Raw genomic sequence first — 21276 nt, forward strand, 5'->3', positions numbered from 1 at the left:
TTGGCAGATGATGCTCTGAAATTGTCATGCTTGTTGAACATTAATTTTCAACAAAGATATTGTTTTTAGTTTTTCAGATAGGCACCATGAGTTTCTAAAACACTCCTACTATGCATGAGAACACAGTCTACAATGTGCTAAACATTTTCTTTACAGCAATATATATTATATATCATTGGTCCACCTGATAAAAAAATATATATATCATCAGTCCACTACTATTATATATCTACTAATTGATAGCTCTGTATTTGAGAAATTTCTACTTCAACCTCTGTGAACAGGTACAATTTATTCAACTTAGTCGATCACTTCCATAGTCGAGGCCTGTATCGCTCCACCTTCTTAAGGTACTCCAGAATGATATATCACTAGTCACCAATCACACCACTAATGTCAATTTAGTTATTTTTGTTTTGTCTGTGATGATTTGTTTCTTGATGGAACTGATATTCTTACATGTTTGTTACAGCATTATGGAGGGGGAACAATCTTTGCCACAATTTTCTCCTGAAATTATGATAAAAGACCCAACCGTTAGAAGTGCTGTCTTTCTCCTCCCACGGATTATCCTTTTCCATGGAACAATGGATAATTCTATACCATCAGATTCCAGGTTTGTTCTCCTCTGAAATGAATGCTCTTCAGCTATACATATAATTTCAAGTGCTTCCCTAAAATGAACCTTAATTTTCTGTTTCTAGTCTATGGCTCTGCCAAACAATGCTCTAATTAATTATCTCTAATTTCAAATTTGATAAGAATGCACATTCTTATAGATAGTGCTCTTCATATGTCCTGGTTCAGGGATAATAAAGAAAATGGTATACTGAGTGTACAAAGGAATCTTGAGTCAATCAGGGCCAGTTTTGATGTTGATATCTAACACACAAGTTACTTTTATTGTGGGAAATGCTTTTACTTGATTTTATTTATATATTTTGATTTTTGACTTTTCTTGTGGTCCTTAAATGTTTTTAATTTGCATGTTTGAGATGTGGCTGCATGAGTATCCTAGGAGGATCCTGAGCAGATGATGTATATACGCTTTTGTTGGTGTTGAGAACTGAAGAGGTACCTTCAGTGTTGTTAAACATGTGGTGTAGATATCTACACACTTTTTTCATGGGCATGTATTAGAGTGTCCACTAGGTGGTTGCCTTTGACTATTCTAGTCCTTACATGACATTTTCGGCTATAAGTACTTCTCTGAGCTAGTAAGACTAAACTCGAAATGGGTCAAAATCTCACAATTTAGAATTGAATTTTAAAATAAGTGCTATGAAAAATTTATAGAATGACTGGTCAAATTACTTACAATACTTTGGAAATCAGAAATTAATTTGTCCCAATCAAGGAACATTTGTGTCAAGATTAGGTAGAAGTCCCAAAAATTTCTTGCAACCCATGCTTACAATATATAATGTGCTCAAGGAGTATTACTAATGCAATGGATACTCAAACATGAATTTTAGTAGGCTTGTAGCTTGTCTGCTGTAAGCCTATAACTAAGCACATCACAGATGTATGTGTGCTCTAGTCAAGCTTATCTAAGTAAATGATCAAATCAAAGGGCTTTTTAAAAATGTGAATGAAGTTTATCTAAGTAAACAAACAAATCATTCAAAATAGGATGGTTCACTAACTTCATATCACGTCGACTTCTATGATGATGGCTGGGTGCTTCGATGCTCTATAAACTGTCTAAATGAACGATATAACTGTAAAACTTTACTAAGCTCATTAAATTTCTGATCAGACTCACATGATGTAATTCATGAAATAAAATAATACAAATATAAAATAATTTTTAATTTTATGTGTCTTACTGTGTATCGGTTAAGCATAAAGTAATCTTATCAATCAAATTTTTGAAGTTTTTGAGCCCAGCACTTTGTCAATGTGTTGCAACCATACCAACATGTTATAGGCATTTTGAGATAATTCTGGAACCATCTTTAAGAGCATAAGTTTTTGTTATTGTCGGAATTGAAAAGCTTTGATTGTTCAGATGGTTTGCATCGTCCTAGTTGAATTTCTAGGTATCTTTCGTCCAGATAAATTCCATAGCAGGCCTTGCTGATTTTTTTTTAGTCTGGTATATTATACACATGTGCATCTTCCCTGATGTCAGTATATTTATACTTCATAATAGCTTTTTATTTGTATATTGTAACTGAAATGTCTCTCCTTGGTTATTCAAACCTTAAGTGTAGATAGATATGTTATAGTGCTGCAGTGGACTATTCCTGGTCTTGTCCCATTTTATGATTTCTTTTTTCTTTTTTCTTTTTTCTCATGGCCTGTATAGTGAATTCTTGAATCTAAACTTCTGTTTCTTGCAGTAAAGCTTTTGCAGATGCGCTTGAAGGCGTAGGTGCTGAAGCTGAACTTATTTTATATGAAGGAAAAACTCATACAGATTTATTTCTTCAAGTAAGAGATGATTGGTTATATTCTTTCCTTTTTCTGTTGTTGTTCAAAAAGTTTAAAAAAGAAAAAAAGAAAAAAAGAAAAAGAAAAAATAAGTAATTTACCTGTCTCCACTTATACGCCTAGTAGACTGGTAAATAAATCAATTTCTTTAGTCATCTTCAAGCAGGAAGAGGTGCAAATTGGGCTGAGCTAACACCAAATTGAGTCTCTTTAGCCTGAGAATTGTCTGGCTGAACCATGCCAAGCTCAACTTCTTATTATTTATATTTCAAGTTTGAAGTTTGTATGTACTGCAGTCTAAGTAGTGATTAACCCATAGAAAAATTATTGATCTATCCCCACTTTTGATCCTAGTTATTCTTAATAATAAATTAATTTCTTGGTCAATGTTCAGCTAGTGATGCAAATTGAGTTGGGTAATGCCAAATTTAGCCTCTTTAGCATAAAATTTGACAGGCTGAACCATACTGAGCTCAGGCTGGCTGAGCTCAGGTTCAACTTCTGGCCAATGGGCTTCTTCGCATGGACCATGAGTTCCTTCCAGTTAAAGGTATTTTAAAGGCCCTTGGGGCCAGAACTTTAGAGGCCCAACTGGCTGCTGGTCTTTCTACTGGGGCTGACTCAACTGCAGCCCAAGCTCCTCATTGAGGGGCCAAATGGGGATTGGGCTCCACGTGAGGCTATTAGTGGAAGGGAGACTCTAGGTCTTGACTCTTCAGTTGGAGCTCATTTTCCTTTTGCTCGTGGCAGTGTGAAGGCCCATTGTAGTGGAGGCCTGGTGGATGAGTTTTTAGAAAGTGGGCCTCTTGAGGTGGGTCGGGTAAGTTTGGGCTAAGAGGCTTTGACCAGGGAGGGCTTTTAATTGATAGAGGGCTTTCTTGGCTCCCAATGTTGTAGACGATTGCCCCGTTGATGGTGGAAGGGTTCCGATGCCTTTGTCTTCGTCGCTTTGTCTCCTGCTAACTGACAAGGCTCTCATGGAGGAAATGGTAAGATTCCTAGCCGGTAAGTCGTCGATTCCAAATGGTCCGTTGGGGGGGAGGGTCTTTTTCCTCGGCGTTCTCTTTGTGCATTGATGATGGTTGTTTTGTGGGGAGGACCGATAGTTTGATTTCATTGAGGGAGCAAGATAGGGGTATTTTAGAAGACGTTTACAAGCCTTTATGTATGTTATCTATTGAGGAAGTGGTTGTGAAAGCCCTAGAGAACCAGCCCAAGGTTGTCTAGATTGTGATCCTAGAGGTGAGTGGTAAGGAGGGGGCTTTGGGGTTTGAGAGCCCTGGTAGGGGCCCATCAGAAGTAGAGAGCCTCTCTGATATCTCTTATTAGAAATTCATCTTGTTTAGCAAGTTTTTAGGTTTGTCAATGGATGAGAATGAGAAGGAAATTGCGGCCCTACTAAGAAAGTTGGAATCCAAAAAGTGGCGCAAAGGAGTCCCCCTTCCACGCCTTGTCTGGTTAGGGAGCTTCGAAAGTTGGAATGCTCGGTTAATTACTATAGTTAAAACAAAAAAGTGCGAAGTCGGAGTAGTGGGTGGAGTTGGTTTGTAAGTGACCTTCTAGGTTGTGTTTTTAGGGGGCGGTCTTCTTGGTGTAAGTCTAGCCGACAAGAAAAAGCTGTGGTGGTAGTAGTGGGGTGTTTCAAGTTGTTCTCACCTTGCATTCTAAAACCTTTGCAAGCTCCTCCAAATTTGGGATATTCCCTACTGGAATTATCTCACTTTTCCCCAAATTGATCTTCAGCCCTGAACAAGCCTCAAACCACATAAAAACCCAACTTAGATACTCAAGGTTTTCCTTGCTAGCATTGCACAAGATTAGTGTGTTGTTTGCGAACAACAAGTGTGACACATCCACTCCCACACCGTTCCTCCCTCTAACTAGAAAACCATTAATGAAACTATCTTCCTTTGCCTTAGAGAGCAAGTGGGAAAGAGTCTCCTTCGCCAAAATGAACAAGTAAGGAGACAAAGGATCTCTTTGTCTCAGGCCTCTAGAGTTGTGGAAAAAACTTGAAAGGAGTCATTTACCAAAACAAAGAAGCGCGCTGTTGAAATACACCATCTGATCCATCCTATCCACTTGGAGCCAAACCCCATTTTCTCCATTATTGCTAGGATAAAATTCCAATTAACATGGTTAGAAGCCTTTTATATGTCTAGCTTGCATAAGACACCTCTTAAATTATCCTTAATTCTACAGTCAATGGCCTCATTTGCAATCAACACAACATCCAGAATTTGTCTATCTACCACAAAGGCATGCTGAAAATCTGAAACCCACCACCTTTTTAAACCTATTTGCTAGAACCTTAGCCAAAAGCTTGTAGAGCCCTCTGGTGAGAGAGAGAGAGAAAGAAGAAAAACCTTATTTCTCATTCATGTAATGTCTACTTACAATTGAGAAATATATATATACAAGGCTAGGAGTCCTAACTACCATACATGTGACCTATATGAACAAGGAAAGATTATACACTATAAATACATTATATTCAACACTCTCCCTCAAGCTGGAGCATATACGTCATATGCACCAAGCTTGTTACAAATATATTTAATCCTAGGACCTCTGAGAGATTTAGTGAAGATGTCTACTAGTTGATCATTTGAATTAACAAAACTTGTAGCAACACATTCTGATGCGATCTTCTTTCTAATGAAATGACAGTCAACTTCAATATACTTGGTCCTTTCATGAAAGACTACATTGGATGCAATATGTAATGCGGCCTGGTTATCACATATGAGTTTCATCTGTTCATCCTTTCCAAATCTCAACTCTCGAAGAAGATGTCTCAACCATATGAGTTCACATGTTGCCAAAGTCATAGCTCGATACTCGGCTTTAGCGCTAGATCTGGCCGCTACATCTTGTTTCTTACTCTTCCAATATATTAGATTACCTCCAATAAAAACATAGTACCCTGAAGTGGAACGTCTATCTATGGGTGAGCCAGCCCAATCTGCATCTGTGTAACCAACAACCTGAGTATGACCTCTGTTCTCGTACAACACACCTTGGCCTGGTGTACTTTTGATATATCGAAGAATGCGGATTACGGCATCCCAATGGCTATCACATGGTGATTATAGGAATTGACTAACAACACTCACAGGAAAAGAAATGTCTGGACGAGTAATGGTGAGATAGTTCAATTTACCTACGAGTCGTCGATATCTCCCGGGCTCTCCTAAAGGCTCCCCCTGTCCTGGTACAAGTTTGACATTCGGATCCATAGGTGTGTCTACTGGTTTACACTCTAACATACCGGTTTCTTCCAGGATGTCTAAAGCATACTTCCTTTGGGAAAGGACCACACCAGAATTGGATTGAGCTATCTCAATTCCCAAGAAATACTTGAGTTTCCCCAAGTCTTTGGTCTGAAAGTGGGTAAAAAGATGTTACTTTAGTTTCTGAATACCATCCTGATCACTGCCTGTAATGACGATGTCGTCCACATAAACAACCAGATAAATACACTGCCCTAGGGAGTTATGATGATAGAAAACTGAATGGTCTGCTGTACTGCGAAGCATGCCAAACTCTTGAACAACAGAACTAAAACGGCCAAACCATGCTCGAGGAGATTGTTTCAAGCCATATAGAGAACGACATAACCTGCACACTAAACCAGACTCCCCCTGAGCAACAAAACCAGGAGGTTGCTCCATATAAACTTCTTCGGCAAGATCACCATTAAGGAAGACATTTTTAATATCCAACTGATAAAGAGGCCAAGAACACATAGCAGCCATGGAGAGAAGCAGACGGACAGAAGCAATCTTGGCAACAGGGGAAAATGTGTCACCATAATCAGAACCATAAACCTGAGTATAGCCTTTAGCAACTAAGCGGGCCTTAAGGCGATCAACCTGACCATCAGGACCAACCTTAACTGCGTAGACCCAACGACAACCAACAGTAGATTTACCAGAGGGTAAAACAACAAGATCCCAAGTGCCATTAGAGTGCAGAGCAACCATTTCATCCACCATTGCCTGTCGCCAGCCTGGATGGGAAAGAGCTTCATGGGTGCTCTTTGGAAGAGAAACAGAGGATATAGCAGAAACAAAAGCAGAATAGGGTGAAGATAATCGATGATAACTCAAAAAATTGTAAATAGGATGAGGATTACGAGTAGAGTGAGTACCTTTCCGAACAGCAATGGGTAAGTCATTAGGAGAAGGCAGAGCCGGGATAGGTGAAGTCGAAGGGATAGGAAGTGAGTCAACAGGTGCCTCAGCAAAAGGGAGAGGAGCAACGACACGAGGGCGACGATGATAAACCTGAAGTGGTCGAGGAGGCATAGCATCAGGTGGAGAGACAATGGAAATGGGCAAGACTTCGGAAACAGGAAGAGACTCAGAAGTGGTGGAAAAGAATGGTGAGTCCTCAAAGAAGGTGACATCAGCGGAGATAAAGTATCGATGAGTCTTAAGGGAATAACAACGATAACCCTTCTGAAGTCTGGAATATCCCAAGAAGAGGCACTTCATGGCTTTGGCGGAAAGCTTGTCCTGTCCAGGTGTGAGAATATGAACAAAGCAAGTACAACCAAAGACACGAGGAGGAAGGAAATAAAGTGGTTGGTCAGGGAAGAGAAGGGAGTAAGGAATCTGATCGTGTAAGACAGAGGAGGGCATACGATTAATCAAATAACAAGCGGTAAGAACAGCGTCCTCCCAAAAACGAAAAGGAACATTACTATGGAGGAGGATAGTACGAGCTGTCTCAACAAGATGTCGATTCTTGCGTTCAACTATCCCATTTTGTTGAGGAGTATGAGCACAAGAAGACTGATGAAGAATCCCATGATGAGACATAAACGAAGTAAATGGGGCTGAAAAATATTCCCTGGCATTGTCACTGCGTAACACACAAATAGAAATATTGAACTGGGTTTGGATTTCAGCATAAAATTTCTGGAAAATAGAGAATAACTCAACTCGATTTTTCATTAAAAATAACCAAGTACATCGAGAATAGTCATCAATGAAAGTGACAAAATACTGAAATCTTAAAGTAGACGCAATCCGACGAGGACCCCAAACATCAGTGTGGACAAGCTCAAAAGGAGACTTTGCACGATTATTCAAATGCTTTGAGAACGAGACACGAGTATGTTTCCCAAGCTGACATGACTCACACGGAAGCGACGACAAAGTGGAAAAACGAGGGACCATCTTCTGGAACTTGGAGAGACTAGGGTGGCCCAGACGATTGTGAATGAGGAGAGGAGCATCAGTGGAAATGCAAACTGCAGGAGATGAATCCGAGGTGAGGTGATAGAGGCCTTGAGACTCACGTCCTATGCTAATCGTCTTCCTCGTACTCTGGTCCTGCCAGGTCACAAATTTATCAAAAAAGGTAATAGAGCAATTAAGAGTACGAGTGATTTTGCTGATGGAAATAAGATTAAAAGGGCATTCAGGAGTATAAAGGACAGAAGTGAGAGGTAGAGAAGGTAGAGGAAGGGCCAAACCAATACCTTTAGCCACAGTTTGAGAACCATTAGTTAAGATAACAGTAGGTAAAACAGAGGTAGTAGTAATAGAGGAGAAAAGATCCTTATTACCAGATATGTGATCAGAAGCTTCAGAATCTAGTATCCAGGGTTCAAGAGAAGATGTGTGGGTAAGGCAGGCAGAGGCATTACCAGGTTGGGCAACAGAAGCCTGAGATGCGGAAGAGCTCGGAGGCTGAGGCAACGGAGAATCAGAGGACTGGGCCACATGGGCAGTGCGAGGAGGCCGTCCATGTAACTGATAGCAACGATCGCGAGTGTGGCCAAGTTTATTGCAATAGGTGCAATGAGGACGTTAACCTCTACCTCGGGTACTATTGCGCCCTCCTCGAGAGCTAGTTTGAGAAACTAACACAGAAGAATTTGAAGTGCTATCAAATGGAAAAGTCTGAGTGGAGGAGATACGGAGGAGGCGAGCAAACACATCATCCAAGGACAGAACTGATGAACTACCAAGAATCTGATCGCGGATAGGCTCAAGATCCGGACGGAGGCCAATAAGAGTAAGAACCATGAAGAACTTGTCAAGCTGTGTTTGTTGAGCCCCAACATCAGGAGTAAGAGGCATCACAGTCAAGAACTCCTCCTTAAGAGAGGCAATTTGGCCAATATAAGTAGATAGATCCAAGTCCTGTTGGCTGATATGGACAATAGCAGAAGCCACCTTATAAAGACGTTGGATATCATTCGTGTATAATCCTTTGGCTTGAGTCCAAAATTTAAAACAAGTTTTGTAGGCCCGAAGATGAAGAAGAATCTTGGGATCAACCGATTGCCATAATACACTATATAACTGTGCATCTATCTTCCTCCACTATACGCGGTCAACCTCAGGGATATCTGCCTCCTGTGTAATCAAGTGATCCTCATATCCTTGACTCATAAACCAAAGTTCAACAGAGACAGACCAGGAAAGATAATTGTCACTGCCAACCAATTTCTCCGAAGTAATCATAGGAGATCCAGATATAACAGAGGAAAAAATGGAAGTTTTAGTAGCCATATCTACTTATTTGGAGAATGAAGTATATTTGGATCGAAGAGAGCCCTAATACGGCTGCAGATCGCGGCGTGGCACCACTGGAAAGGGAGGCGGCTTCAGATCGCGGCGTGGCACCACCGGAAAGGTAGAAGAGCACTTCCTTAGGCACGTGTTGGGATTAGGATGGAGAAAAAGTAGCCGAAGCTCGCCGGAAAAACTGTTTGGAGGGTCGATGGAGGCAAAAAACCCCAAAAGAGGAATGTGCAGGGCTCGGATGGCAGAACCGAGGATGAAGGAAGGCTAGTCGGCGTCAGGCGAGGCTGGAGGAGGAGGCGCGTGGCCGGGAAAGTCCTCACGCGTCGGCGCGTGAGATGCAGTCATCGGCCGGAAAATTGCGCGTGGCCGGCGCGTGGATGATCTTTTGGTTCCGATGCTTTCACAAAAGTTGGAGATCTCCTCCAGGCGCTCCTTCTGGTATGGTTGGTGTCGGAAAAAGACGTTGCCAAAAAGTTCGTCAGAAAAGTTTGCCGGCGGTGAGTGTTTTCTGATGACGATCTGACTGACCGGAAAGTATTGGGAGATGGAGAAGGTGACCGGAATGAAACACGGTCATCGGAAGGTTTCCCGGAATTGATGACACGGGAAACTGGAAAGAATTAGGTTTTCTCCCTTGGCTCTGATACCATGTTGAGAGAGAGAGAGAAAAAAAAACCTTGATTCTCATTTATGTAATGTCTACTTACAATTGAGAAATATATATATACAAGACTAGGAGTCCTACCTACCATACATGTGACCTATATTAACAAGGAAAGATTATACACTATAAATACATTATATTCAACACCCTCTAACCAAACTAATTGGTCTAAAGTCCTTTAGGTCATCTGTCCCCCCTTTCTTAGGCACCAAGACTAAGAACGTAGCATTCAAACTCCTCTCAAAAGACCCTAAACCATAGAATTCAACAAAAAAGCCCATCACCTCAGGTTTCACAAAGTCCTAACAGTGTTGCCAAAACACCAAGGTAAAACTATCCGGCCTTGAAGCCTTATCTCTGCACAAATTGGATAAAGCTTCAAGGACCTCTTCTTCAGAGAAAGGGGTCTCCAAAACTTCAAAATCTACACGCTGTAGGTAGTAAAAGGCTAGTCCATCTAAACTCGGTCTCCACTCCCCTGTTTCTGCTAGAATTCTTTGAAATGCATTTGTGATTGCTTCTTTGATGTTATCCTCCCCATCTAACAAAACACCATCTACCCTTAGCTTGGCCATAAAGTTCCTTTTTCTATGAGCATTGGCCATTTTGTGAAGGAAACTAGTGTTTTTATCCTTTTCTTTTAGCCATAACTCTCTAGATTTTTGCCTCCATTTTTGTCCATTTCTTAAACTCTTCCACCACACCCCTTCTAACTCTAGTTTCCTCCACTGTGAGGGCTCTTTCCTTCGCATCCCACAACCCTAACTAAGCCTAAGCCTCCAGTTTCTTGGTGGTCACATTTATGAGAACCTCCTTCATAGCCAGTATATGACTAAAAGACCCTTGAACACTGTATCCCTCCCACCAATTCCTGATAAGATCTTTGAAACCTTCCACCTGTAACCACATATTCTCAAATTTGAAAGGTGCCTTGCCTTTCCTTATCCCTCCACCATCCAGCAAAATTGGCGCATGATCTGAAACTGGCTTTGGAAGGATACTATGAAACAACCCACTGAAATGGTTCTCCCAATCATTAGAAACAAGAAAGCGGTCCAACCTGGAGGCGGACTCATTATTAGACCCACCACATCAAGTAAACAAACCACCAGAAAGAGGGAGATCTCTAAGGCACATATCCTTAATAAACTTAGAAAAGCGCCTCATAAAAGCTGATAATCTTTAACATTTCCTCCTTTCTTCTAAGAATCTAACTATATTGAAATCCCCTCCCACGCACTAGGGATTGTGCCAAAGACCTCTAATAGAACCCAATTCATTCCAAAAGTCATCCCTCTCCTTAGCCAAAACAAGGCCGTCTGTGAACATCCAAATAAAATTGTCCTTGCAATTTTTGAAATGACAAGAGACTGAAAAGGCACCTAACTCCATATCCAAAAGCTCCAATACTCAATGGTCCCAAACTCCTCACTAGGCAAGTTGAAATTTGTTGGACCTTCGTTTCTTGAAGACAGACAAGGTTAGCTAAGTGGGAACGAATCAAAGATTTAATGTTTCTACGCTTATCCCCATCATTGATCCCTTGCACGTTCCAAGATAAAATTCTTAGCTTCATGGACACACTTCAACTAATACCCTGGAAGAGCTCCTTCCTGTTCTCCCACTAGATAAATTTGTCTTATAAGAAACTGAACATTCTAATTTCCTTAGGTCCCTCTCAAGTTTAGACCCATCGGAGCTATCCTTTTTCACCATCTGCCCTAAAGACTTCCTATTTGCTTGGAATTCCAAATTCCTAAAAAGACCTAGAATTTCCTTTTTGTAGCCGTCCATTGAAAACCTTAAAAATTTTGCTAAAAGCCAGTAGTTTCTCGAAATTGTCTTGAGAACAGGCGAGGTCCCTCCTGAACTCCATTGGGCTATTGTTCTTAACCAAGGCTAACTGCAATTCCTCTTCCTACCCCCAGATTTCAGACTCTAAGCCATCACAATTTGAAAGAAGATTCAGCTTACACCCCTTCTTCGTGATCATGTCAAGGGGGCCGTCTCTGACTTCCTCTTCGACAAAGGGCATCTCACCGTCCTTCATCGCCAAAACCCCTCAACAGATCATCCTTAAATCACGCTTGGCTTCATCGACCAAACCCCCTAGGGCAGAAGACGAAGGAGTAGAAGAAAGAGACCCCCAACCCAAAGCAGAAGAGAAAAGGTTCCTCGTATCTTGGAATAAAGCTGCTTCCACCACTAGAGCTTCATCGACGGGTGTGAGGGCATCATTCGAGGAGAACATCGAGCTTCCACTCAGCAGTTCTCCCTCCTTAGGGCAGAGATCGATCCCATAGGGAGGAGCCCATCTTGCCAAGGCTTTAAAAGGGTCCCTAAAGCCCTTTTGGGCTAGCGGAGAAGTGGGATGGGCCAACTTACCATCCCCAGCCCAAAACTCTCTAATTGGGCTAGGATTTCTTTATGAGGGCCTGGCCTCCTCTTTACCACATGCCACACTTTAAAAGGGCCCACAATCCCCTCTTTCAGCCCATGGGGAAAGGAGATTGCAACAGGAGGCAAGTTTCCTTCCTCCCATGCAACCCCAGCAAAAGGCTACTGCTCCAAACGCAGTGTTTCTGCAGTGCTCGGCCCTTTAGTAATCGACAGCTCACCTTCTGGAAACATCCCCTCAGACCCCACGCGAGAAGGTGCACGTGGACCCTCTAATTTCTTCTTCCCTGCTTCTAACCTCTCCTTGCTAGAGGTTACCACAACAACCCAAGGTGCAAGCTCCCACCACAAGTACACGGTAAAACAAAAGTCTCCTACCACCACCTGCAACTTCCCCGGAGCCTCTCTCCCATTTTTCTGGACTAGCACTTGTGCCCACTGCAAATTTCTCAACCCCACCCATAGTCTTCTCATCAACCCCCAAATAATCTCCACAGGCATCACCTACTTGTTTGAAAAACTCCCTATGCCAAAGACAGAGCGGAAGGCCCATTATCCTCACCCAAGCGGACTTAGCTTGAACTCCTTCTCTGAAACAGCCTGTTGTTGGGGCCCATCTCTCCAAAAACAAGAACTTTTGCTTATAAATCCACTCTCCTTCCTGTAGCACCCTCTCTACCTCCTTTGTACTTTCGAACTCAAACAAAATCAAAGCACCTCCCATCGAGGAAAGAGAGAGGTTCCCCTTTAACCTCCAATGGTACCTAGCCCGCTCCTTCAAAGGAGATAGCAACGGGGCATCATCTGAGAAATCTCCCCACTGTCCCACCAGGCAACGGTTGAGAATATGCATCTTGTTGAAAGCATCAACACCCCCAAACTGCAGCCATACCGACTCACTCTCACTTTTCCAGTCCTTTGACACATTATCAACCTTCAAAGGCAAATCCTTCTGAACAGGGTCGTGCTGTGCTTTAGGACCATCTTCTACCTTGACTGGGAGCTTCACTCCACAGGCTCTCAACTTTTGAGCTAAAATATTCCACCCCCCAGCAGCCCCTTCCCTTTGGGGAAGATTAAAACGAAGCGATTTGCTTCCACTAAGACTACAGAACAAAAGAGGTACCTGCCCGCCTCATTGCTACATAGCTGATGCTTATAACTTCTCCCTCCCTCCAGCCAAGAGTTGTTGAAAACCGTCAAACCCTCCTTTTGACAGCAGGTCTCCACCCCTTCCAGCAGCAGGGAAAGACCCCTCTCTCCAAATCTGATCCAAGAAGAGAAGCTTCTTCCCCTCTCAGTGATGACCCTAGAGAGCTTCCCATTAAGAGACTCCACCGAAATCTCTTGACGTCATCCTCACCTTCCTCCGGCTTATCACCGGCAGTCTGCTCAGGGTTCCAAACTCAACGGTGGCAACTAAACACGAGCGGGATTTAGAATCAACCCCAAACCAGACACTACCTCCACTCTTCATCCTTCCCTCAAGTTTCTTAGCCCTTGAAAAGAATGTCCAATATAGTTGCATATTGAGTGCCTTGCTATATACTTATCTATCAAAAAAAAAAAAAAATTTGAGTGCCTTGCTTGGTCTCATGAATTTTGGTTTTTATTTCATATACTTCTGCATAATTTCCCAAGTAAGAGTATGTTTCACTGATCGCATCCTATAAATCCTTTGTTTTTGAAAGAAATAGATATGTCTGACCGATCTCTAGCTCCCATTGAATTAACCATGACATAATCATGGAATTCTCTGAATTCCATGTAGAAAATGCTGGATCATCCTTGTTTGGTGCTTTGATTGCACCAATCAAGTAGCCAAATCTCCCATGGTCTTTGATGAACACTTTCACTGGCTGAGAACAATGAAGGAAATTTTGTCCACTCAGCTTATGGGTGGTGGTTTGAATTGTTGGATTACCAGTTCCATGGGTGGGTACCTGAAGCTTCATCTGTTGAAGAGGTGCTTCTTCTTTGATCACTCCAACCATTTGATCCCCTCCCTCTTTTCTTGGCTAAACTCTTGACAAACCAAACAGAGAAGAACTTCCTTCTCTGATTCCAGCAGTAAAAGGCCAGAAGAAAAACAGATATATATATATAATTTTTTTTTTTTAATTTTAATTCTTTTTATTTAAGCAGGCTCCAGTAGGGAAATAGGGAACCTGTCTCTGATACGATGAACGCAGGTTTGAGAAAATCTTTCGTCCTCTCATTCATTAATGAATAATTGGGTATTATAGAGATATTTAAGGAGTACATGAAGTATACATGAAAGGAAACAATTAAAGAGAAAATCTAGACTTTAAAAAATAAGAACTTTATAAAATTTTAATGAAATGCAACACTATGCCCCATGTACTGTTAATTGGGATGGTTAAACAAATGAAAGTTATAGTGAGGATAAGATTGTTTGGAGTGAATCAGACCTCTAGCACAGGAAATAATATTGCCTTGCCTGATTGGCACCCATATCATTAATATAAATGGTGTTCCATTTCTGCTCGCATCCAGAGATGTTAATGGGATCATGGTTTGCCCCCATACTTTTAATAGGGGATTGTGTCTGTTTAAGATAGAGAAGTGATTTGTCATTTAGTGCTGGGAAGGACGTATTAGAGTCAAAGAGGGGCCTTCATATTCCTACAGTTCTTAGTTGTGATTAGACGACTCTGGGTGGAAGAAAGGAAACATTTAGAGCCACTTTTGATAGGACTTCGGCCTTAAGTTTAAAATTGGCTGCTGGAATCATATACACTAGAATGGGGCATGCTAAGATACCATATGTACTTCTGTCTCATGGGATTATGATTGAGATCTCCAAAATGTACAACAATATGGAAAGTTGAATTTGATGAAAATTTCATAGAGACTCAATGTTGTTTGAGTCATTTCAAATTCTACCCTTGATAAGTAATTTGAAATACCCTGTTAAGAATGTTTCTGTTACAGTGAAATGCCATCCTCCTTCCTGTGGCACTACTAATGTTGTTTGGACTTCTGTGCAGGATCCTCTGAGAGGTGGTAAAGATGAGCTGATTGACTATGTGGTTGCTTTCATACACTCAGGAGATGCAGAAGCTCTTGCTAAGGATTCCATGGCACCTCCCAGAAAACGGCTTGTTCCTGAGTTGCTTCTAAAATTGGCTGGCAAGATTAGCCCCTTTTAAGCCTTTCATTTCTCAAGGTTGATTGCTACTTTCCAGCCTTTTCAAGGCTGTTATCATAATTCATCGGGTTTGTAATCATATCCCCTTACATGATGATACTCAATTCTGTGGGGAATCTTAAAGAACTAGGATTGTATCTGGTTATTTTGTTGCTGCTCCCTGGGAGAATGAATGCCTAACTGTATGACAGGGATCATAAATGTTGTTAAAAAATTATTTTTCTCAGCAATGAAGAGACTTGGTGAGGTCATTATAAAATCTCATCAGTGTTCAGCACTTTGTGGTGAACCCATTCTACCTTTTTATCAAGACCTGGTTATGAAAGAAACAGTAGCCATTTCCACTCTATTTTTACAGTACAGGTTTCCGCTTTGCATCCTGACATGTTTTTATGGGAATCAAAATTAGGCATATTGTTGGATGTGTTGAAAGTCACATCATCTTGAATTGGAATGAAACCTTGTTATATAACTCAAAACACCTTCTTTCAATATAAACATTTGTGCATTTGTTCTGATTGGGCCCGTTACCTCCTGGGACTATAAAATGTGTATACACCTAATTCCGGAACTTCTTTCCCCTATCAGTAATCTGGGACATCAAATTTGTCCTTTTATATGGGTGTGACCTCCTTTGTCTGGACAAACTCGACTCCCTTGTGCGCGCAAATAGGATGTGTGTATTGCTAAGTTTGTTGGTTTGCCGACAAGTGAAAACCGAATAGGATAAAATTGCTGCCACTTTCCATCCAGGAGTGGACTAGGAGCATATCATCGTAAATTTGCTCCTAGCTTACCCTAGTCATTGGTGGTCAGGAAATACATTGGCCCTTCTGTAATTCATCAAGATTGTGAGATTGTATGCAGTCCCAATATCCATTACGTCAAACACAGATCTTAGCAATGGATTGCGAACGGATCCTATGGTAATTAGTACCAAAGGGACGAAAGGAGGGATCTTTTACAATTCCTTCATGTCCATAGCTTCAAGCCTTCAACATATATTAGTGGTAGATCGTCTTTTGTAATGAGCATTGATATCTATGACTGCGCAGGTAAGTGTCTTTTTCCTTTTTAAATCCTAGCAAACTTCCAACCTAATAGCCAATTAAAAAAAAAAAAAACCTTAAACAAATAAATACATGTGTCAGAAAATGATTGAGACAAGTAGGCTTACGGGGAAATTTAATTGACCATCTCAAAGACTAAGAAAAGCGAAACGGAAACGAGTACAAGGTTAGGTGTCTTGATGCTACTGATCCAAATATTTATCAAGTGGAGGCAAATGATGAATGAGTAGTAGTTCCAAAACGAAATGTCTCCTCCTACTCATATTCTAATGACCTCCGATGGCACACCTAATTGACACAACTGCGGAAGAAGAATGTAGAAGCATTGGTGATGGTGCAGAGGATAAGGTTCCCAGCTACCAAAGAAAGGCGACGAAGAGGACCAAAATCCAAAAGGTCCTCTCAACCTCATCATGAGTGGAAGTGATGGTGATGGTGATATAAAATTAATGGAAAAGATGTTGCTGAAAATCCTCTTCATCTGCCCTTGTGGCCCTCTATTGCCACCTCCTCTGTCTCTCATTTTAAGGGTGGCCGTGGCAGCCTCAAATGTACTCCAGTTATTATTCCACTTGTAATATTTGGACCCATGAGCAACTCCCTGGGCTCCACATAACCCAGAAACCGCGTACCCAAATGCGCCTACTTGCTGCCTAGTGTTGAGTGTTGAGTGTTTGACCACATGCCAAGACAAAAGGATGCCCTAGAAGGCAAAAGCAATGGCAATTCCAGTGCGTATGTTCCAAAAAGAATTATTTCGAATTTTTATTTTTGTCAGAGAGGTTAGGTCTTAATCACCCCTACGTCCGCATGACATCATGGCTCGGTGGCTAGGTTGGTGAAGTCAATTTAAATCAAAGTTGAGAGAGGAAAGGAATGAGTAATATAGTAGTATGCAAAAGGGCTTTCAACTTTTCCCATTGATTAAAAATAGAATGAGAAAGCAGTGGTGGCACCCTGTGATTGGACGAATTGAATGAAGAGATCGAGTGTTTGTGTTTTTAAGTACAAGTGTGGAAGAGTAGAAGAGTGAGTGAGTGTGTACTGTGCACTACTCATTGAAGTATTGATTCAGTTGATGCATCATGAAGTGGCAGATAAGTATGTTTGGTAGCTTTGTTCTGTGGAGTGGAGGGGGAGAGAGAGGGCCCCAAAATCCACTAAAATCGCCAATGAAATAGACTCGCGTGGGCCGACCAACCTATGAATCCGGCAACCGCCCCACATCACGAAGCCATGCTGGCAACTAGCATGCTTCTTTGCCACATTGCCCCCATTAGATTAAAGCCCAAAAGGTGCCTCCCCTATAACGTATTTCCTACCCTCCTCCATCTTCCTTTCTCCCCAAAAGGAACCAATCCCACCACCCACTCAAATACATAAACAATTCTTTATCAGCTTCATCTTCTTTTTCTTCTTCCCCCTATCCGTTCCCTCTTCCACTACTTTCTAGACGTTCAAATCTGCGTCACCTTTTCTGCAGGCAATGATTGTATTGTGGTGGGACTGGGGACTGGGGACATTCTCCTTTTCGCATTCCCAATTTTGTATTACATATGCACTTTTGCACAGAAACCAATCTTTGGAGAACAATTAACAAACATGCTTAATGGCTCGCTAACAATATAATGGATCTACAAAACACATACTCAACTAAACCATATATCTTCTCTCCACATTTGTCATAGAATCCAACCAAATCTTTAGCACACTATGCTCAATCATAAAAATAAATAAATAAATAATAATGTGCATGCATGGGCCTTTAGGCTATACATTAGTGGAGTGGTATTGTGGTAGTGGGTTATTAGTTAAGGAATTAAGAGAAAAAAAAAGTGTATAATTGGTTTGGTTTTTGTAAATTGAAAATATTGATGACCCAAGACACCAAAATTTTCAGTTCTTTCTTAAATTACCCCAACAAAATTTTAAATTTTGAATAAGACTAGTTATCATATATTGTGTTCAAAGATATAAGTGGTGAGATATATTTATCTAATTTTTATTTTATATCTCAATAGGGTGTATTAATTTTAAGTTAAAATATGGGATACATTTATTTCATAAATCATAAATTTATTCTTTTTATAATTTTTTATATTATTTTAAATATATAAAAATTGTTTTTATATATGAAATGACATAATATGAAAATTTTTATTTATAAATTTGAAATATTTTAATCATGAATATCATTGATAAATAAGTAAAAAAATTATTTACTAAATTTTAAATTGTGTAATAATTTCTAAATGATGCTAAATATAAGAGAGGTTTCATTATTTTAATGACAAAATAATTTTTATCTTAAACAAATATTGAACATTAAAATATAATAAGTTTCTCACTCTATTTTTTATTTTTATTTTGATTTTTTCAAATCAAATAAAAGCATAATATCATATTTTATTAGTTATAACATTCAACTAAAAAATAATATCTTGCCAAAAACTAATATCCTATTCACTCAAATATAATATCTTAAAATATATAAATTCTATTATGTTAATCAACCATTTATAACTTAGAGAATTTAATTTTTATCCTTACATTTAGCGGGTATTTGGCAAACTAAGTTATTTAATAACTTAATATAAGTTATTAAGTAAATTAAATATGTTTTATAAACTGACTTAATAATATGATTTAAAGTCAAAAATAATTTTAAGTAATAAAAAAAAATAATTAATTTATTCGAAAATTCATATCTTCATTTTACTATTTTACTTTCATTTGTCATAATTATTTTCATAATCTCTTTTACTATTTCATAATCTCTATTATTATTTAATATTTTTTATTTATTTATAAAGATAAATATTTTAATTTGATAATTTAAAATATGTTTTAAATTAATTTTATGAAATAACCTTAATACTTAAAAATAATAATTAACCAATAAATTTTAAATTAATAATTTACATATAATATTACTGAAAATCAACTTAAACCATTAAATAAACTCTTGGAAGACCAAAGCATAATATTTTCAAATACATATTCGATCAGATTCTAGTTTGAAGTAGTAGTATTAGTCTTACACCAGCAGGACGCGTCTGTGCGTCGAAGGAGGACGCGCCATGTGGGGTCCATCGCAGCCGAGTAAAACGACATCGCTTTGAAGTTGGATTTGTTGACTTCCGTTACATTACATCAATTATGATGATGCGCTGCTGAAGTGTGGTGTGGTGTGGGTGACTTTGACCTTTTTTTTTTTATATTTTAATTTTATTGTTCTTCCTTGGAAATAAAATAAAAATAAAATAAAAAAAGTCTGCAAATTGTGACAAGTGTTAGTTGTAAGGAAGTGGCATTTGTCATAGTTTGGTATGAAATGGAGATTTGGGTTAATGTGGATTGAGAATGATGGCACGTCCCTACACTCGCTCTCGCTCTACATAGTAGACAGCCACTAAGACATGCGGGAGCATTTCACTTCCTCACGTTTCTTCCACTACCATGAATGCGAGGGCTAATTTATAAAATAAGCTATTTTCAAATTTTAACCATTTTGTTTGTCAAACAAAAATTTAAATCGGATACAAACTTCAAATGATATGTCTAAGAATGAATACCATAGAAACAATTCTCTATTTTATATGCCATTTTTACGAAGGTATATAAATAAAAATTAAATAAAAGAAATAAGAAAACAAGCAAAACTAAATAAAAGAAGAGAAGGGTAATTTTGGAATCAATAATCCAAGAAGTTGAATGAGACGAAAAATTTACCTTGTGGGATTGCTTTATGTAGTATACCATCTCTTAATGAGAAGGATGATTGATTTTAGTCATCGGGATAAATTTCCCATAATGAGTGTACACCACACGTTAAATAAGATTTTAATAAATTATGACATAAAGTTATCCAATAGTAAAATTAATTATACGATGATTTGTTTGTTAATTAAAAAAAAAACTTCAATAATGTTTGTTTGTTTTTATTTAATTTTAAATAGAACTTAAAACTACATAATATTAAATAATATTAAGTATTAAGTTGTTTGTTTTTTAATATTTTATTTTTATTTATTAAATATTAAAAAGTAAAAAAAATATTATTATTAAGAAAAAGATAAATATTTTGATTTTTTCTATTTAATAAAAAAAATTTAAAAATAAATAACAAGTTAATAATATATATATTTTTAAAATAAACCATTTGGAACCTTAACAAAAAGTCAAAAAAACGAATCACACCTTACCTTTGGATCTTTAATATTCCATTTCTTATTATTCTTTTATGCCCTGAATACTTATATATAATTTGCATCATACATTGGCAATTTATAAATTGCTTTGGCATAATTAAAACTAAACTAGTGAAATGGAATAAAAGAATAATTAAAACAATATTATTTCTTTTTCTAAAGTCAACAATTGGACATTTTTCTTTGTCTAATTATGAGTACTCTCAACTAACTCTCGCAAATCTTAATTGATTTATCATATTTGTTGTGATAGAAGATTTGAAAGAGAGAAAAAGAAAATTATATTCGATAAAATTAGTTTTTTATTTTGTGGGTTGTTTTGCGGAATCACCCATTTCCCTTGTTGTGTTCATAGAAAAAAGGTTAAGTAAAGAAAAGGAGAGACATGATTTAAGTGTATGATAAAATGATGATTTGATTGAAGAGCCAACATTTGAATGATGATGTTTGTCATATGTACATGTAAATGGATCCAAATGATTAGATTACAACGTGATTGAAACAATCAATCTTATTCTAATCATCATCATCTTCTTACTATCAAACCAACCATCAGGATGACGACTTCATCACATAAAATTTTTAAAAAAAGTTATTTATCTCAAAATTATTCAATCGAAGAGTCAAGGCTCCTAATTATTATTTGTCAAATGTTAATTTATTTTCAAATGTGCATTCGAATAATGCTTCTCTTCGAAGGAGTAGATTTGGGGTCGGAGAAATATTATCAAAGGTTACGTCATGGATGATGGAGAGGCAGCACATAGAAATGATTGTCTTT

General features: G+C 38.9%; 1 protein-coding gene across 2 annotated transcripts in view; it reads left to right on the forward strand.

The window, feature by feature from the left end:
* The window catches only part of LOC100263542 (isoprenylcysteine alpha-carbonyl methylesterase ICME), a 63028-nt gene extending 47537 nt beyond the window's left edge, over positions 1–15491 (forward strand). For both annotated transcript variants that reach the window (XM_002264926.4, XM_019225110.2), the window contains 4 exons: positions 285–350; positions 473–616; positions 2346–2436; positions 15054–15491. In XM_002264926.4, coding sequence (XP_002264962.1) covers positions 285–350; positions 473–616; positions 2346–2436; positions 15054–15215 — 463 coding nt within the window. In that variant the 3' untranslated portion in view covers positions 15216–15491. The remainder of the gene's footprint in view (positions 1–284; positions 351–472; positions 617–2345; positions 2437–15053) is intronic.
* The last annotated feature ends 5785 nt before the right edge of the window (positions 15492–21276 follow it).

Source organism: Vitis vinifera, chromosome 14 (genome assembly GCF_030704535.1).
Source record: "Vitis vinifera cultivar Pinot Noir 40024 chromosome 14, ASM3070453v1".
Classification (NCBI taxonomy): Eukaryota; Viridiplantae; Streptophyta; class Magnoliopsida; order Vitales; family Vitaceae; genus Vitis; species Vitis vinifera.